General features: G+C 35.4%; 3 protein-coding genes across 3 annotated transcripts; 2 read left to right on the forward strand and 1 right to left on the reverse strand.

Moving 5' to 3' along the window:
• Positions 1 to 1,926: 1,926 nt before the first annotated feature.
• LOC145595107 (uncharacterized) lies at positions 1,927 to 8,606 on the reverse strand. Its single transcript, XM_081651467.1, has 11 exons — positions 8,237 to 8,606; positions 6,271 to 6,313; positions 5,922 to 5,975; positions 5,245 to 5,308; positions 4,352 to 4,408; positions 3,445 to 3,551; positions 3,313 to 3,351; positions 2,825 to 2,910; positions 2,631 to 2,709; positions 2,404 to 2,451; positions 1,927 to 2,010 (listed from the first exon to the last, which is right to left on the reverse strand). The coding sequence occupies exons 1-11, from the start codon at positions 8,422 to 8,424 to the stop codon at positions 1,930 to 1,932; spliced, it is 846 nt and encodes a 281-aa protein (XP_081507593.1). The 5' UTR covers positions 8,425 to 8,606; the 3' UTR covers positions 1,927 to 1,929.
• Positions 8,607 to 9,624: 1,018 nt separating this feature from the next.
• LOC145594504 (DEAD-box ATP-dependent RNA helicase 18-like) lies at positions 9,625 to 15,422 on the forward strand. Its single transcript, XM_081650811.1, has 11 exons — positions 9,625 to 9,963; positions 11,588 to 11,824; positions 12,032 to 12,262; positions 13,152 to 13,231; positions 13,335 to 13,440; positions 13,522 to 13,635; positions 13,891 to 13,989; positions 14,103 to 14,189; positions 14,293 to 14,399; positions 14,491 to 14,634; positions 14,741 to 15,422. The coding sequence occupies exons 1-11, from the start codon at positions 9,691 to 9,693 to the stop codon at positions 15,009 to 15,011; spliced, it is 1,749 nt and encodes a 582-aa protein (XP_081506937.1). The 5' UTR covers positions 9,625 to 9,690; the 3' UTR covers positions 15,012 to 15,422.
• On the forward strand, positions 15,120 to 18,040 carry LOC145596086 (uncharacterized). The gene is made up of 2 exons (XM_081652516.1): positions 15,120 to 15,241; positions 17,092 to 18,040. The coding sequence occupies exons 1-2, from the start codon at positions 15,120 to 15,122 to the stop codon at positions 18,038 to 18,040; spliced, it is 1,071 nt and encodes a 356-aa protein (XP_081508642.1).
• Positions 18,041 to 18,686: the final 646 nt, after the last annotated feature.

The following is an 18,686-nucleotide window of genomic DNA, read 5'->3' on the forward strand; positions in this document are numbered from 1 at the left end:
GAGGTACAATGAAAGTACTAGAGACCAAGACAAACACTATACAGGCTGCAATCAATCCATTCTCAAATATTTACCGCAAAAAGTTTGATTCCTCGAATCCTAAGATATATACTTGTAAATCATTAGATTGTGCACCTTACCTTAATAAATAAAGTTACTAAAATGATGTTCCTATATTGATAATATTGCTTGGCTTTTAAGGGAAGAATTTTATAAATATATAATAAGGCAAATTATGTGATTATATGAATTTAAATAATTGGGTATGTACCTTTAAATTTTGGATAGCTTAGCTTCCATTTTAGTTTGAAATTAGGTAAAGTTTAAGTCTCTTTTGGTTGAGATTTCGACTTCTATCATTTGTATTTGTCTGCCTTTAATTTCTTTGTTTTTTTATTAATTACTTTTCTTGCTTAATTATCTTAATTAACCTAGAAACATTGCACCAGCTACTTACAACACCAAAATTAAATTAACAGAATTAACATGGAGCAGTTGATGAGCATCAATTATGAGTAAATAAAGACAAGGTTAGTTTAGTTTACAATATAAAGACAACTATATACAAGTACTTTGTAAGGTAAGCATTTTAGCCTTATCAAGCGAAGCAATTTGGATTCTCCCTCCAAGCAGCTAGCATAGATATATTACGCGAAGTAGCTACAACAGATCGATATGTTATTATGAATTACTCTAACCTTCTCTTAGAAAAAGTTCATCACGCTATGTTTTAGCACGTATGTAAACTTATAATCAAAATACTTGTAATCAAAAATTCAAAATAGTCTTTTCCAATTTTCGTATGAAAAAAAGTGTTTACGGAGCATTTAGTCTTAGTGTAAACCCCTGCTACTCATTTCTTCTTGAGTTAACCTTCAAATCTAAGCGACTACGACATGATTGTAATTTGTAGATTAGTAGAAGTGTGAGCAAAACTAAGGCAATAGAGACCAATAGATGATCTCATCATACAATGGTTGTCCCTTTTATTCCTAGACTAGATACAAAAGATAATGGGAAAAAAAGGGTTCAATGATTGCTGAAAATGTACTCTAGCCACTTCTTGTAAAAGCCAACCAACAGATATTCAGCTTCGATTTTGTCAACAAACTAGTTAGCCTTTCATTGTAGCTTATAAAGAAATTTCTAATAGAAAGACATGTACTGCCCTTTGCAAAGAAGTTATCAAGTTCAAAAACGACTATACGATTACATCTTTAAAAAGATTGTGTTCTTCTCAACTAAATAAATTTGCGGCAAAAGATAAGTTTTTCAGTAGATATCAGTTGAATTCAGCAAACATAGGCTAAGAAAAACAAAGCCCGACTACAATTGATCAAGTACGGTTCAGCCAATTGAGTGGGCTACTTTTGGAGCCACAAATATTTTAAGACCATTAGCATTGGCTTGCTTAGCGCAATTTAATCTAGCACAATTCAGCCAGGCTTCAGCATGCAATTTAGTTAATTACAGTGAATTGATCCAAAGTACATGATTTATGCAGGAGAACATATTTCAGAAGCCCTCAACAATTCTCACAGAGACTTACTCTGTAACTGTTTGGGGGGCGAAAAAAAATCAGATTATTATTAGTTTATTACTCAAGGATAAATGTGTTTCAGCACAAAATTGATCAGTTAGCAATCTACATAATGCAAATAAACTGCATTTGATCAAAACATTTGATATTGTACAATTGAATTGGATTATGTAAGGAAGACAAATTTGTTACCTGCTCTACAACAAGATAGTGACTATCAACAGTATATATCATTTTCTTTGACAAAATTATATTCCTCACTTGAATACTTGATAAGTTCATCTTGTACAAACGGAACTTGCTCTATTTCTAAAATGCACAATCTTCAACCATTCATCTAGAAGGTGACAATCCCATCTGCCAGACATCACTTGAGAGGAGACGTGAGCTCAGAAGTTAACTGAAGAATAAGAGCTTCTGTGATGGTAAGTAGGTCCTCTAAACCTTTGCACCAAGGACATGAAAAAACTCTGCAATATTTAAAGAACATAGGAACAAGATGTGAGAAATTGACGGTTCACAACAGCAAAAGAGCTAACAAAATCCAAGAATAAATCCCATACAGATGGGGTCTGAGGTCTACAGTCTCTAGATGTATACAGCCTTACTTCTAAATAGTTAAAATAATCAGGGGGTGGGGGGGGGGGGGGGGGGGGGGGGGGGGGGGGGGCGAGCACCAACTAGGACATTGGAATGTGTTTAGAACTGGCAGGACAGACAAGGTCATGCTCGCAAAAACAAATCTAGCCCAAAATAAAATTTTACTTGACTCAAAGCAGATTCAAAATGGTTTTCACAATTCACTTGTCACTAGAAAACAGATAGAAAGCAGAAATTACAATGTTACATAGGAGTATGCTTACCTTTATGTTATGCGGTAAGCTGATCCAAAAATCTAAGTTAGGGATTACCTGAAAAAAAAAAAAGAAAAGAAAAAGAAAAGGCATCAAAATAAGCCAGAGAGATAACGGAGCTGAATCAGAGAGCAGCAATAAGATTGAGACCAAATTTGGAACACATGTATAAAAAATCAACAAAATTGTAGAATGCCATAACCAAACTAAGAAACAAGTTCAGGTAGCAGACATACATCTAAGCCACGAATACCAAGGGAGAAATATCGATAGGCTCCGCCAATGAGCAGATAGGCTCCAACACTGCATAACAATCTGAGACCAAAATCAAAAGACAACAAGTCAAACAAGGAAATCCATAGAAGTAAAAAGCATGCTTATATATGATTCTGAAGAGCCTCTGAAGCAGATACACAGTCTCCCTACTTACATTGTCAAAAGGAAACTAAACCATCCCCATCCGCTCGCATGAACTGCAATTTTGGGACAGCCTGAGGGATGTCTTAGCTCAGTTGCCTGTTAAAAAGACATAATAATAAACCATAGCATTATACATCTGAACCCATAAACGTCTAACATCTATGAAAGATAAAACTGGGAAATACAGAGTATCATCGACCTATAAACTGCACTAATCTCATATACAACTCTTCCATGATAAAGTAAATTGTTCCTCCATAGTGGTCCACACACTAAGTGTAAAGCTATCCAGTGTAGAGATTTACATCAAGGGCATCCAACATCCAATAACAAAACTAAAGTATGTATGCTACGGGAGAAGAATACTGATGTAGGGAGACAGATTTTTAAACATCTTATATACATCCCAATACACATTTTTTCTCGCAGATCATCATTATAAAACATAATTTAAAATACGATGTTACAGAATAAGAATTTTTGTCCATGCATACTCACATAATGACAGGAACCTAATTTTTCAAATGTCTCTGGCTCCTGCAAACAAGGAAGACAGCATGCAAAGCGACAGTCAAGCAACAATAATTAGTGATAATCAGACGCAGTAAAAACCAAGTCACGTAATCTTACCTTAACTCCCTTTGAGTCGCAAATTACAGAAACTGAAAGTGAACAGTTAACTCCGTCAGTAAGGCTTGACATTGTAATAGTAACACCCTTGTCTGGAGACTTTCGATCTGGTGAACAACCAACATAGAACATTGTAAATTGTAGTGTCAAAGGCCTTTCAAGTTCTACAAGATTGGGTGCTAGACTCTGTTACAGGATAATAAATGTGCAAAAACAGTCATAACTGTGAAGAGATTAATGCCCATCTCCCTAAGCTACATATGCCAGGAGAAACCAGTCCGTAAGATTTACGAAGCCAAAAGTTTGTAAGAGGCACTCCTTCCAGAATTGATTGTAACTATATGCCAGTTGAACTAATGATGAGACTATGTGAGCATGTGACAAATAAATTTGGATAAATGGAACTATTGAAAAATAAGTCACCACTCACCACTATTAGTCTATTACGACTTGGGACTCATAATGTATTTGGTTAAATTTTCGTACTCCATGTATTACCAAAACTATTAAATAAGTCATGCTATATACGAAGTATGAGAAAAGTTGCATTATCTTTGTTTCAAAATAATTAAACCATTTTGACTTGGTGATATTTACTGGTCTTGCTTTGACCATATGTTTCTACTAATATATGAAAGCAAATATTGTACTAATGTAAAATATTATTGGATAGTCTCAGTGTATACTTTTGATAAATCATTTTTTTATACTTTTGATTTAAAATGGTGCAACTATTTGAAATGGAGGAAGTATAAAGAACTTCAAAATTGTGGGAGGGACCATGGCCACCTTTTCCCAAAAGTTAGCTTCACCCCAGCCAGCAAAAGCACTAAGATGAAGAAAATATGGTCCTGACAAACTTATTTCCGGAAATGAGAAAGCAGATTGAATAGATATAATCTTTTACCTGTAAGATTGATGTCAAAGTTCATTTCACGACCAATAGTGGTGCACGCGAGATATCCTGCACATACATGGATTGGTTCAAAAAAAAACTATGACAAATTATTGTAAAACTATTGTTGCAAAGATATAATCCATGACAAACTATTGTACACAGAGCATGACGTTGCAAAGATTTAATCATTATTAATGAGAATCCTAACAGCTTAAATAGTACTGACGTTGTTTGGGTTACCAATACTATCACTTTTCACATGAAGGAAAATTAAGAGCCATGAATTTAGCCAGTAAATGTATAATAAAATGAGGAACATCAGCAAGGAAGATAATAAGTGGAGACGTGGAGTCAGAAGGCAGAGGGATGGGGTAGTTAAAGAACGTGGAACTGGAAGAACCATCATAAGACAGTGGATTGTGTGAAGATACTGTAGCAGAAGGAAACAAACATAGTTATTTAGTGGCTGTAACTGAATAACACAGAATATGGAAGAGGATCCGAAAAAATAAGAAGATATATGCAGAAAAAGATAGCTCCACGCTAGTACAGTACTGCTACACTTCTACAGTTCATCAATACATCACTTTTATGGTCTGGCTCGCTGTAAACACAATGAGGACCTTATATTGACCAGAGGCAATTGTCACACGACAATATACAGAGTTCTGACTATACTACTGTAGCTGGTGAACTAAGGCCAAAGAAGACATTGGAAAAGATCGTTGTAACTTTTCGTATAGCCAGGTTTCAAAGGCTAAAGAAGAATACGGCATTATTATTTGCAGGTTTGACAAGTGAGATCAGAACCCTCAGCTACCAATCATCCCCACACCTTGGGATAGAGAAGAAAGTATTTATAATAGGCAAAAGATAAAGGAACTCTGCAAAAGATATCTCACCTCCAGTATTTTTAGCCACAAGGGCACTGCAACCCATTCCGCAACGTGATGGCCCCCCACAATCCTACCAAATGAAAATGAAAGACTTGAAATTAGACTGAGAAATAATAGAAGAATATTTACACACGCAGCAGAAGAACAGTCTCAAATATATTGAGGTCTGCAACTATGTATCGTGGAAAATTTAAAGGGGGGAGGGAGGGTCCATGCTGTTTATTCATAGAACTTCAACTTCCACAATTTATATTACAGAATTGAATGCAAAATTGTCACCTTTATAAGAATGGCAAAACAGAAAGTGAAAACATATTAAAAGGCATTTTATAAATAGAAGCTTCTAAAAAGGTCTATGACAATTTAACACAGTTATAGGCTTATAACCCTACACAACCTAAGGAGCAAGAAAAATCCAAACTCCCAAGCTTATTATAGACCTTGGGTGAGAAATAGTCCCAAGGGAGAGAGGCAGTCAGCCTAACAAGCAGGATGCCCCCTTGGGGGAGTTTGGTAAGAATCACACTCCTTTCATCAACTGAGGAAAAAATAAGTATATGCTTCAAGCTCCCCAGGATCCTTGACTGACAAGTAACAAGTATTGCATATTTGCATACCAGTATAGATGTTCAAAATAAGGACCATAAATTTAATTACTGAAATATATATAATGGAAAACCTACCCAACAATCAACACATCTTGGAGGATCGTGATTGAAGATCATTCCGTCACAAAGCTACAGCAAAAACACATGGGAAAAGAAACCTCAGCAAAAATACAATTCTATCAGATAAGTAACTGAAATAGCCAAATAGAAATATATTCTAAATCCTAGTCTTATCCGAGAATATAAGATATAACTCAGTAGTAAGGAGTCAACACTAGTGAAGTCACTGCTTAGAGTTAGAATTATATTTCATCAATTTAAGGGAAATGCAATCAGCATTCAGGCATCCATCCACTAAAAAATAAATATACCAAAAGGTAATAGCACCACTGTATTTGAAAGAGTGTAACCTGGTTAAGCCAACCTGAAACCAGATAATAGTATCATTTGCAGCTACTTTGTAAAACCTGAAAACAAATTGAACAAAAAATTTGTCACAGACACACTTGATTGATTCAGAGTATAATAGTCGAACACTTGATCACTTGATGTGAAACATGTGCATTAGTATATCTATTGAAGTCCACATGTTAATGGAAAAGCGCTTATAGGATACAGTAGTTTTGTCAGGAAGCACAAACACAATTGCATAATTGCAAAAATAGTATTGATGCAGCCCATTATGAGTAATTAATTCTACATAGCAACCTCACAAAGTGCCCACCATTACGAGAACACCATGTTTTATAGGAGGACCTTAGTAGGGTGGCATAGACTAGAAAGGTTCTGGTTGTGGCAGCTTAGTTTCTTAATTGTATTACTAACTTTCTTTCAGTTTCTTTATTGTTTCATTGGCTCCGTTCTTTTTTTCTTTTTGCTTTGTTTTCATTGTGGATCTTCCCTTCTCTTTCATCAAAACAAAACAGAACATATCAAATTATTGCACCCTCACAATTGTACTTTAACAAAAAATCATTGAACCGAACCAAATAACCGTAAATATGCAACCTTTAATGCTGCCTTTAAAAGTGGCAAATCAATAGTCAATCAACCCAAGTGTACAATCAAGGGGGCACAAATGAAGCCCTTTCAGCCTTGTTCTATTCACCTTAATTTCACATATTTGATATTTCAAGAAAGATAAGCTCAAATTAGGGTATATATATGTTCAAAGGGTTACTAAGTTCTGATAAGATATAATCTTGAAATATGATTAGATAAAATAGAGGAAAATAAGTACAAGAAAAAACAAGTTTGATTAGTGTAATAAGGGCTAACTAATTCAATTTACAACAAAAGTAAGTTCTAATAAAACCAACTAAGTTTAAGTCAATCAATCAAAACCTTAATTCCATAAGTAGGGTCGGCTACATAAACCAAAAGTGATTATTCCGTGTAGTCATCGACCAAAATCTTCCTCCTCCATCCCTTAAGATCCAATGCCTCATCCTCATGCAAATCCATATACTTCATATCCTTCCTAACTCCTTCCAACCAAGTCATTTTCAGTCTCCCTCTCTCTCGTTTGACCCCCCCATGATCCCACTCTTCCACTAATAAGTTCAAGTAAGTTCAAAAAATTGAAAATGAGGTGAATAGAATGCACTCTTTCTTTGTGGATGAAGCCTAAAATATGTTCTTGTCCTCTTGGTGTGTTTCAACTAGTTGCACATATAGCAGTCTTCTACTTGTTTTATTGATCCTTACAAGATTGCATGGTCCTTTACACTAGAGAAGTAGATTCCCCTACATATAGGGTAGCTCATGCGCTTTGTTTTCATTGCACTACTTTTTATTATGCTTGATGATTATCGAGTGACATTTTTATTACATAGACTAAGTAGCTAAAATGAAACTAATCACCCAATTCACCCCATCATTCATCTGCTCCTCCATGCCTTAACTACAAAACCTATGACCTTATTCCTATACAGACACTACTCAGACAAACATCCAGCAAAAAAGCATTGATAATAATCAAGTCCAACATCTAAACAATTGTTTAGCTAATCCCCATGAACCGGAAAAAACGAATTAATGCATGAAAGTAGTAATTATGGCCAAATTTACAAACCTAGGTACCGAATTGCGTTCCATACCTAATCTTGTACAGGCAAATCAAGTAACCGCGATAAAAACCTAGCCTTCAAACATTCCTTCTGATCAATTGAATGAATACCAACCTAATTTCCAAATCCAAACATATCCCAAACACAAAACCAAACAAAACCCAAATAAATTCAATTTAAATCATAAAAGCTGACAATCAAACGAAACCCCATTTACCAAATGTAGCAAAAAATGGTGCAAGTTCATCATCAATCAACATTAACAAAAACCCAGAATCAAAAACCAACAAATGCTCAAATAAATCAATCAAGAAAACACACCCATCTTCGCTGAGAACACCATGAGGGAAATTCTTAACAGGAGAAGTTAAGCTGTAGCTATACAATTTGTTGCGCTCTCGAGTGCCATATTCGCAGGTACCAGCAAAGACTGAGTTGAGGTTGACTTGGAACAAAATCGCAACAAGAAAGAGAATGAGCTTTGAAGAATAATGGGAACCCATGATCATGGAGATTTTCAGAATTGTAATTACAAATTCCAGATAATATTTTTCATGGTTTTGAGAGGGTTTTTATGTTTAAGGTGTTCGATTTGTTATTGCCTCTTAAATCTGGAAATTGTTGGTCTTTCTTTCTCTTCGTTTTCTTTTGGAAAGGGGTCGTTCAAGACAGACTTTTTGGGATTTAACTTGGGGTGTTCAAGGTATGTTTTGTGGGACAAATCTTGATGTACAAAAGTGTGTTATTGACCTATTTATTGGTTATTGGTGTTGTTATTTGAGGGTACAATTTATTTTCATTTAGGGCGTTCGGAATAAAGAGTAGGGATAAGAGGGTGGGATAAGGATAAGGATTTGATAAGCGGAACAAATGATAAAACAATGATTTTATGTTGTTTGATACAAATGAGGATATAGTGTGAAATGAGGACATTGGCTAGGGAGGTTTTGCCATTTACGTGATGTGGTGGTGGGGTTTGCGAGGATGAGAAGGAAGCTTGGTGAATTGTTTGGGATCTTGGCGGTCCTGCTTAGTTGAACAATTTTGTACAACAACCTTGTAAGAGAATTATGACAAAGAAATAGAAGCTTTTTAGGTGACCCCTTGTGTGTAGCTAACTCTGTTACCGTAGTAGAATCAGGGTATGTTCTCTTCAGCTTAATTTCGGTTCAATTTAGTTTCCAATTTCCATATCTCATAAAATATTCATTTCAGTTCAGTTTAGTTCAGCTCCAATCAGTTCAGCTCAATTCAGTAAATCAGATTAGGCCCTTAATCAATCACGTGTCATTAAAAAGTACTATGGCGCAAGAAGTATGGAAAAGCAACAAGTGTGTGGCATTGATTAATGAGGTTTTCCCTTTGTCATTCATGCTAACAATGTTATGGTTTGCGAACAAGGTAAAATCTAATGGTTCAAGACTTTCTCTTTGTCATCTATAATCGTTTGATCAAACTTATTATTTAAAAAAAAAAAATCTGCATAATAATCGGATTTAGGATTTAAACTCTCTCTTTATTTTTTTCAATATCTTGATGTTGGTCTATTTTTATCATTGATCGGTTGATAGTACATATTACTAGTATATTGGTTTAGGGTTTGAACTTCCGAGTCAACTAAATTCAACTGAATTATTCACCGAATTTACCCCCTTTCCCCCCAAACATCCCTAATGTACTCCATACTCTGTAACTAAAAAAATTTAAGAAGGCAAAAACCAAAACCCTCTACAAGTCTACAATCGTTGTTTGAGCAGCCGAACAAACAAACAACAATGGAGACGACGTCGGAAATCAACACAAACAAGGCGTTAACAAACACCCTTTTCTCCGACCTTAAACCGCCTCTCTCTGATCCGGTTGTCGAAGCTCTTCATCAAGGTGGTTTTCACTATTGTACTCCGGTTCAAGCCGCTACTATCCCTTTACTTTGCTCCTATAAAGATGTCGCCGTTGATGCTGCCACCGGTTCAGGAAAAACCCTTGCTTTTATTGTCCCTCTTGTTGAAATTCTTCGCCGCTCTAACCCTTCTCCTAAACCCCATCAAGTTTGTTTCTTTCTCTCTTTTTCTGGATTTTTGCAGTTTATATCCTGTAATTATAGATGGGTTTTTCTTTTTTTGGTGATTTATGTAGTGTAATTGCATTTTTTTATTTAGTGGGGTTGGTTGTGAATGTTTGATTGGAATATGATTTGAGTAGTACTTCAATTAAAATTTTGCTAATTGAAGATGTTTGCTTTAATGATTGAGTAGTGATGATGGGGTGTGAATGGTATGAATATCAATTTGTTAATGCTAGTTGTTTATGTCCTCATACATTTCAACATTCAAAGCAGTGTTTGATTGGATGATTTCTGTAATGTTTGAATTGGGATTATAGGCTATGAATGAAATGAACATTTATATGAAGTAATTTTTTAATGCTTGTTATTTATGCACTCATACATTTGAACATTCAAAGCGATTGGAGCTTCTTTGCAATGAATTTGAACTGGTGGAGTAGTTAGTGCAGAACTTATATGAGCTTCTAGCAGATGATGCATGTCAAACAGCTTCATTTGCCGGATCATAAGATTCATAACTCATGGGTTGAGGCTTGGTTATTGTTGTTTTTGAATCCCTTTAGGTCATAACCTGTGTGTTATTGTATAATTGTGGAGTAAGCCATTGTTGCCTATGTATAATTGAAGGCTTGCTAATTTGGGGTGTTTGGTTCACATACTTAAGGTTATAGGTATGGGTTTAGAATGGTTTAAACCCATACCTTATGTCTGTATTATTATTTTAGGAGTTGCAAACCCATACTTCAAACCCCCAAAGTATGGGGTTTAGAAACTTAGGGGGGTGGGGGATGGGTTTGGCTCGTTGGCTCATTCCCATACTTTTAGGTATCTAATGAAAGGAAAAACCTATATTCCATAATCATACCAAACATATGGTATTAAGAATCAAGTTCCAAACCCATACCACTATGGTTTCATTCCTGATTCCAACCCCCCTTACCAAATTGCAACCAAACGCCCCTCTAGTGTGACTACATTTGTTTCAAACAATAGTTTGAATTTTACACTAATCATGGATTGACTTTGACCACATTGTCTTACTAGAATATAAAGACCAAATGTTATTGTGTCATATATTGTTGGATTAGTCTCAATCTAAATATCGCTTTTTTTGTTTTTTTTTTTCTTCTTCTCTAATAAATAATTGCATATGCGAAGATTTATGGTCAGCTTTGTGCTGGGGCAAGTGTGTTAGACTGTTAGTCAAATTGTTTCAAGTATTCTGATATGAAGGGAGTGCATGTCACAAAATTTGTAATTTTGAAATAATCTTTTGTGCTCTTTATTTTTTTTTTCTCCTTTTGCTTGTCAGATACTTGTCTTTATTTATAGCAAAAGGTAATGGGGAAATTAGACTATTAGAGATTTAAAGGTTTATTGAAAATGGGCAGCTACCGCAGTTAAGGTTAACTTGGTCTGATTGTTTTTTGTTAGTGACTTCAGCAGGAAAATTTTATGGTATTAAGTTGTTAGCTTTATATTAAACTCTTTAATTTAGCTGATAGCTGAAATGAATAATGGATTTAGGCCCTCACTTCCCTGTATTTCTGTATCAATAAATAAATAAAATAGGCTTACTCTAGTGCTTATCAATTACTGTCTTGCAGGTGTTGGGAATAATTATTTCTCCGATTAGGGAGTTGTCATCACAAATATATAATGTTGCCCTGCCTTTTATATCAACACTTTCAAATGTCAAGCCAATGCTTCTTGTTGGAGGAGGGGATATTAAAACAGATTTAAGAAAGATAGAGGAGGACGGAGCTAATGTATTGATCGGGACACCAGGAAGGTTGTTTGACATCATGGAACGTGTAGATGTCTTGGAATTTCGTGACCTTGAGGTATATTTTACGTGTGTTAATGTGAATTTGTTCAGGTGTCTCTTGGACCATAGTTGAATCTCTTGATCGTCTTCTTTTTTTTCTCTTTTTTTTTGGGGGGGGGTGTGTGTGTGTGTGTGTGTGGTTCTGTATAGACTGCCATAGTGTGGTTTCTCGTAAGTATTGCTTATCTGAGTACATTCCATATTTTATTGTATTTGTGTACAGGTTTTGATTCTGGATGAGGCAGACAGGCTTTTGGATTTGGGGTTTCAAAAGGACATTAATAACATAATATCACGCTTACCAAAGATTCGTAGAACTGGTTTGTTTTCTGCCACTCAAACGGAGGCAGTTGAGGAGCTTTCTAAAGCTGGGTTAAGGAATCCTGTGAGGGTTGAAGTTCGTGCAACTGCAACAGCGAACACTTCAAAAATACCCTCGGGCCTTCATATTGAGGTATTCTGATTCATAGAGCTCAGCATGTCTTTATTAGACGTTTCACATTTGAGACCTTGGCATGGATCTTTCTTTTACAGTTTCATGCTTGCCAATTTTTTTCTTCTTTAGTCTTGTTTTGTTTGTGCTCTTGAGAACTCATAAAGTCCTGATCAGTGGTGGTTATCTATGCTTGATCATTGGTCTGATTATATAGTTATGTCATAAAGTCCTAATCTTGCCTGAAATTTCTAGAGCTTGAGCTTCCATTTTCATAGTCTCTTGGGTCTGGATGATGAGTGTATTCATCTGTAGCAATTCAGCATGGTAACTCTTTTTTCAGCTTAGTTAAGAATTTGGAAGGTACTTGCAGAGTTGCCCCAAAAATACTAGTTTTCGATGAGAACATTGCTCTCATAACACCGTTGATGGGTGGGGATAAGTGAGCTATCATTGAATTTGGCCATCCGGAAACAATTTGCCTTTTGGCCCGGTGTATTAAATATGCATGCACATTAGCACATATATACATGCAAATGCTGGTCATTGGTTTTCTGGCGAACATTGGATTTTGCTCTTTCTAACAGTATAGTTAACATGTATAATAATGCTAAATGTGTCTTGATCCTGTGACCTAAATTCTTGAAATGTTAAATGTGTGTAGTTTGATTGCTATGAGTTTATGATCAAATCTCAATTAAACCTTGCTAATATAATTTTGATTTGCAAATTATTAGCCTTGTATGCTATGTCTATAGCTGTATTTTTCCCCAAACTCAAAACAAGCTATGTTTATATTTTTGTGCTAACGTTGACCAGAACATACCCACTAGCTAAGAAGAAAAAATATTTATAATATTTGTATTCTTCTGACATTTTTCCTGGCGTTGGTGTCTTTCTTGTTATGTAGTATCTGGAGTGTGAGGCAGACAGGAAGTCATCGGAGCTTGTTGACCTTCTTGTCAAATACAAATCCAAAAAGATTATAATGTGGGTTACAAGTTATTCTTTATACGTAGCATATAATTGTTTGCATAAACTTCTTCAAATACAAAATAATTTGGTTGATGTATTTTTGTCTATACTTGTGCAGCTTCTTTATGACTTGCGCTTGTGTTGATTACTGGGGAGTTGTGCTTCCACAACTTGCTGTACTGAAGGGTCATTCAATAATCCCTATTCATGGGAAAATGAAGCAGGTACGATTGAGATGATATGTTTGTAGTTGGATCATTATGCTTTTATTGTTTCATACTGATTGATATTCATATGGCCTTTAGAGTGCTAGAAAAAAAGCTTCAGAATCATTTACGGGTCTTTCAAGTGGCGTTCTTCTTTGTACTGATGTTGCTGCTCGTGGATTGGACATACCAGGCGTTGACTGTGTTTTGCAGGTAACATTATTATCGCGTTAATGGATGTTACTACTGTTATAAGTTGAACTTTCTTAAATTCTTTCACTTTGATGAAGTTTTGATGTTATGATAATATACTAAATTTTCTATTATTATGATGAAAACAAGTAATGATCCTATGATGCTTGCTGATAGAAGCAGTGATTGAAAATCAAGGCTAAATTAAATTTTAGTACAAAGACATATATCTTTATTTATATCTTAAATGCCAATTATTTTGTTCTATGTTTGCAGTTTGATCCCCCACAAGATCCAAACGTATTTAATCATAGAGTTGGACGAACTGCTCGCATGGGGAAAGAGGGAAGTGCTGTTGTCTTTCTGTTGCCCAAGGTAGTTTTAAGACTTGATGTACAATATTGTGGCTGACTTTGGATTTCCAAATTTCAATGTTCAAATTTTACCTCCTGCTTGTGAACACTGATATATTGTTATAACATGTGCAGGAAGAAGCATATGTTGAATTTCTGCAGATAAGGAGGGTGCCTCTTCAGAAAAGGGAGTGCTCTAATGGTCCTGATGTCATTCCCCAGGTGGGTAATATTGCTGTTTGAACTTGAAGTGTCGTTTTGATGGCTGCATGTGTGGGTCATGTTGATGCTAATATTTCCATACTCTTATCAAACTTCATTTCAGATCAGGTCTGTTGCAATAAAGGATCGTGATGTTGTGCAGAAAGGACAAAAAGCCTACGTCTCTTTCATCCGTGCATATAAGGAGCATCATTGCTCTTATATATTCAGGTCATGCTGCAACTTCATGTACTGTAATAAGTATTTCCGCAGTTACTTCATATTGAGAGACTGACAAAAGCAAAATTCTCATGAATTATAGGTGGAAAGAACTGGAATATGGAAAGTTGGGGATGGGGTATGGTTTATTGCAGCTACCTTTAATGTCAGAAGTTAAGCTCCACGGACTGTCAACAGAAGGTTTCACTCCAGTTGAGGGTGTGAAGTTGCAGGAGATCAAATTTAAGTAAGAACCTTTCAAAGAAATTAGAATTCTTATGTAAATTATAATACTACGTTTATTTTTTATACTTCAAAGAATCATAGGCTATCTCGTCATGGTCTTCTTTTAGGGACAAATCTCGTGAGAAACAAAGGAAAAAGAATTTGCTGGAGAAACAGTCAGAAGTAAACCAGAATCGAAAAACACAAAAGCACAAACCTGCCCCAAATAAGACTGCTGCAATGAAGAAGACAACAGCAAAGAAAAGACGTGCTGTTCAGACTAAGGAAGATGTAGATGACTTAACTCGGGAGTATCGACTTTTGAAGAAGTTGAAAAAAGGTACTATTGGCGAGGATGAGTATGCAAGGTTAATGGGAGCCGATGATTTGCTGGATTGAAGAAGACTAATTCTGCAGAAGTAATCATTTACAAATGGTCCATGCCATGAAGATCATTTCACGAGCGGATTGACCAATGAGGACTTATTCCTCGAGGCTGAGAAAGAAATGTTGCCTGTTCTCCGATTTTACAAATGTTTAGCTGAGCATGTGACTATGGAGCAATCTAAGAAACGTGGTGGCCGACTATCTGAGCTGCCAATGCAATGGTGGATTTTGACACAGCAGAGGTCCTGAACAAAAGAAGTAGAAATATAGTCACATCCAAAATCTGATTCTAAATTTTGATCTGTATTATCCTTTTTGATTTAGTAATTTAAGTGTTTATTACTTTGTACAAGTATTTTTTAAATGGTAACCCCAATTTAGGGGCGTTATTTGTGTATTGTTGATTTTTTTAGTTGCCACTCACAGAGACGATGCTGGAGGCAACTCATAGTAACTAACAAATGAGGGTGATGTACTGATGTCTGTCTAAATCCCTTCAGCTGATAAAGCTGCTTCAGAACATCTCTGATTATGATTGCACCTCATCGAACATTTTTATTATTGCGATTATCAATGCACAAATTATACATTGAGATCTCAGGTGATTATGTTTTTCATTTGATAAATCACTGTTTTATTTCAAAAAAGCAAACTGTTTTATTTCAAAGTAAAATTCATAGTACGATTTCTTTCCGTAGCTTAAAGAAACTATAGCAGTTTTTATGTTAAAATTTTGAGTTTGGGTGTTATGTAAGTAAATTTCACAGCACCTAAAATCTTGATGAGTTTTGACTTCAAATCCCAGAATACTATTTGTTACTCAAATGTAGTATAATCGAAAGAAAAAGAAGTTTGGTGATGTAGTTTTCTTCTAGTAATTATGATTGCTCCTTTTAAATTTTTATATTACTATTGTTTTACAAAGTTGAATGTAATGCAAGTTTTATTGTAGCTGTATTACTTAATTACTTTAGGTTGTTATAGTCTTACACAGTAGTATAGTATTTAAAGACATTAGTAAACAAACTCCTAGATCTTATAATTGTGCCTTTATGCTTATAAATTAGTAGCTGGCAGAACTCTTTTAATTAATGTTTCATCAAAAGTTAAACTAACATGCTAGTCACTGAGAAAATTGAGTGTAGTACGATTTCTTTCCGAAGCTTAAAGAAATTACAGCAGATTTAATGTTAAATTTGAATTTTGGGTGTTATATAAGTAAATTTCACACCACCTAAAAATCTAAAATCTTGATGAGTTTTGACTTCAAATCCCAGAATACTAGTTTGGTGGTGTGTAGTAGTATTCTTCTAGTCTCCTTTTAAATTTTTTTTACAGTATTAAGTACGGAGTAGTTGTTTTAATACGTTGAATGTAATGCAAGTTTTAGGGTCTGTTCTCATTGGCTGAACTCAGCTGAACTGATCTGAAATGAATATTTTATTAGACAAGGAAATTAGGAGCTGAACTGAACTTATTAGAGCTGAACTGAACTGAAAATAATCGTATGAGAACAGGCCCTTATTGTAGCTGTATAATATCAAAGTCTTAGACTCTTAGGGCATGTTCTCATTGACTTGACTGAGCTAAACTGAACTGAGCTGAGCTGAACTGAATTGAACCGAACATTTTATAAGAGAAGGAGATCAGGAGTTGAACTTAACTGAACTTATTAGAGCTGAACTGAATTGAAAATAATCGTATGAGAACGGGCCCTTAGACTAGTATTCAAGGACATTAAGATTATGACATTAGAGCGAAGTCGTTTACGGTTTACACCATTGTCTTTTGTCACTTCCTAATACAAACTACTAGATGCAATTATATAAATAAACATGTGCTAACATTAGTTGGATGAACTGTACTGTATATTATGCTGTAAGGGATCTAATCATTCGTATAATTGAGATTTTATAGGTTTTTGTGATACAACCTGATTTGGTTTCTTTTTAAAATTCCTTTTAAATTATAAAATAACCGAATTGGTGTAGATATTTCTTATCAAGGCACCTAACTTAATGCTGATGGCTCAAACTATGAGTTGTACACGATTTTTTCCTTGAGACTATGATTGAATATTTTTATAATCTAGCATTCATTATTGCATGTGCATAACCATTCTTTGGAGATGTTGTTCGAACTCATTGCCTACTCGAAGTCTGCTAGAACATAGGCACCTTATTGAAGATTCTAAGTGTCCTTGCTGTGGTATAATGGCTGAATCTACCATTCATGCTGTGGTGAATTGCCCGAGTGCGCATCAGCTCTGGGTCAGAAGTGGTAGTGAGGAAGCGCTGAAATTTGGTGATGCTGGTTCCTTTGGTGAGCTGCTGCTAGCGTGGGTGAAAAATCTTGAGAAGGAGGTTTGTCAAAGAAGCCTATTCCTTGCTTGGTTCCTTTGGTTTAGACGTAATAAGTGGGTATTTGAACACCAATGGGAACCCGATGATGCGATGCTTCTTCGTCATAGCAGGCTTGTTTCTGACTTTGGTGAGTACACGGAGAAGATATATGGCGGAATTGTGCAGCCTCAAGCTCCTGTGGGCAGAATGGTTTGGTCCCCTCCACCCCCAAATGTTGTCAAGATCAATGTTGATGCCTCGATTGATGATAATGGCTGGGTTGGGTTCGGTGTTATAGCCCGAGACCACGATGGTCTGGTTTTGTTTTCAGCAGTCCGCAGAGTTCGTGCAAAGTGGGATGTTTTAATAGCTGAGAGCAAGGCTGCTTTGTTTGGAATAAAACAGGCGAAAGCTCGTGGCTATGCAGATATTATTTTGGAGTCTGACTCCCTGCTGCTCGTATCCAAACTCAAGAGGAATGCTTTTCTTTTTTCTGCAGTAGACAGTATCTTAGAAGATATAGCTTCTTTTAGTTCTTGTTTTTCTTCCGTCATTTGGTCTCATGTCAAGCGTGATGGGAATTTTGTAGCCCACCATCTTGCTAGGTTAGTGCCGTTTGGTTCTGAACAATGTTGGGAATATCTTGTGCCTGATGAGATTTCCCCGTATGTACTTTTAGATCAACTTTCTATTAATTAATGCACTAACCAGTTTCCCACAAAAAAAAAAAAAAATTAAAATGTTTAGTATAAATGCTAAATATTATGAACGTAATTGCTTGATCTCATTAATGACTTTGCCCAAAGCTTATATAATATAAAGATCAACCCTATTGTGATAGGATTAGGAAACTACCAAAGATAAAATATACCAAAAGATATACAAGCACAAAATATGGTGATCTAGATTGAGAAATGTGAAAGGGGGATGAGAATCGACTTAGGAATGAGAAATGTGAGGAAAATAGGGAGGAAAGGGAAAGAATGAGCCCAAAATGACGTCACGTGGTAGTAGAGGGGCAAGAAGATGGTAACTTTTGATGTTTTTGAAAATAGAAGGTGGTAATTTTCAAAAAAAAAAATAGAAGGTGGTAATTGCTAAAATGGACATAACAGAAGGTGGTAATTGTCAAATTTTCCTTATGAAAATTTACAAATTCTTAAATGGACTTGGTTCACACTAATTTATTGTGGACCACTAACATTAGAGAAACTATGATTATTTTATTTATAAAAAAAAAAAGTCACTATGATAAAATGAAGGTCACTATGTTGAAAATAAAAGTCATTTTTGTAATATATAGGCTATAAGAGGTTAATTTTTTTAAATGATATATTTTATAAGG

Source organism: Chenopodium album, chromosome 19 (genome assembly GCF_948465745.1).
Source record: "Chenopodium album chromosome 19, dcCheAlbu1.1, whole genome shotgun sequence".
NCBI lineage: Eukaryota > Viridiplantae > Streptophyta > Magnoliopsida > Caryophyllales > Amaranthaceae > Chenopodium > Chenopodium album.

Excerpts from the sequence above, each read along its gene's own strand:
- LOC145595107 (XM_081651467.1), bottom strand. The coding sequence starts at position 8,424 with ATGATCATGGGTTCCCATTATTCTTCAAAGCTCATTCTCTTTCTTGTT. Across the intron at positions 6,314-8,236 it reads GGTGTTCTCAGCGAAGATGG|GTTTTACAAAGTAGCTGCAA; the intron begins GTGTGTTTTCTT and ends ATTTGTTTTCAG. Across the intron at positions 2,011-2,403 it reads GCTTACCGCATAACATAAAG|AGTTTTTTCATGTCCTTGGT; the intron begins GTAAGCATACTC and ends TAAATATTGCAG.
- LOC145596086 (XM_081652516.1), top strand. The coding sequence starts at position 15,120 with ATGTTGCCTGTTCTCCGATTTTACAAATGTTTAGCTGAGCATGTGACT. Across the intron at positions 15,242-17,091 it reads TGGATTTTGACACAGCAGAG|CATTCATTATTGCATGTGCA; the intron begins GTCCTGAACAAA and ends TTTATAATCTAG.
- LOC145594504 (XM_081650811.1), top strand. The coding sequence starts at position 9,691 with ATGGAGACGACGTCGGAAATCAACACAAACAAGGCGTTAACAAACACC. Across the intron at positions 13,990-14,102 it reads TTGTCTTTCTGTTGCCCAAG|GAAGAAGCATATGTTGAATT; the intron begins GTAGTTTTAAGA and ends TAACATGTGCAG. Across the intron at positions 14,400-14,490 it reads CATTGCTCTTATATATTCAG|GTGGAAAGAACTGGAATATG; the intron begins GTCATGCTGCAA and ends CATGAATTATAG.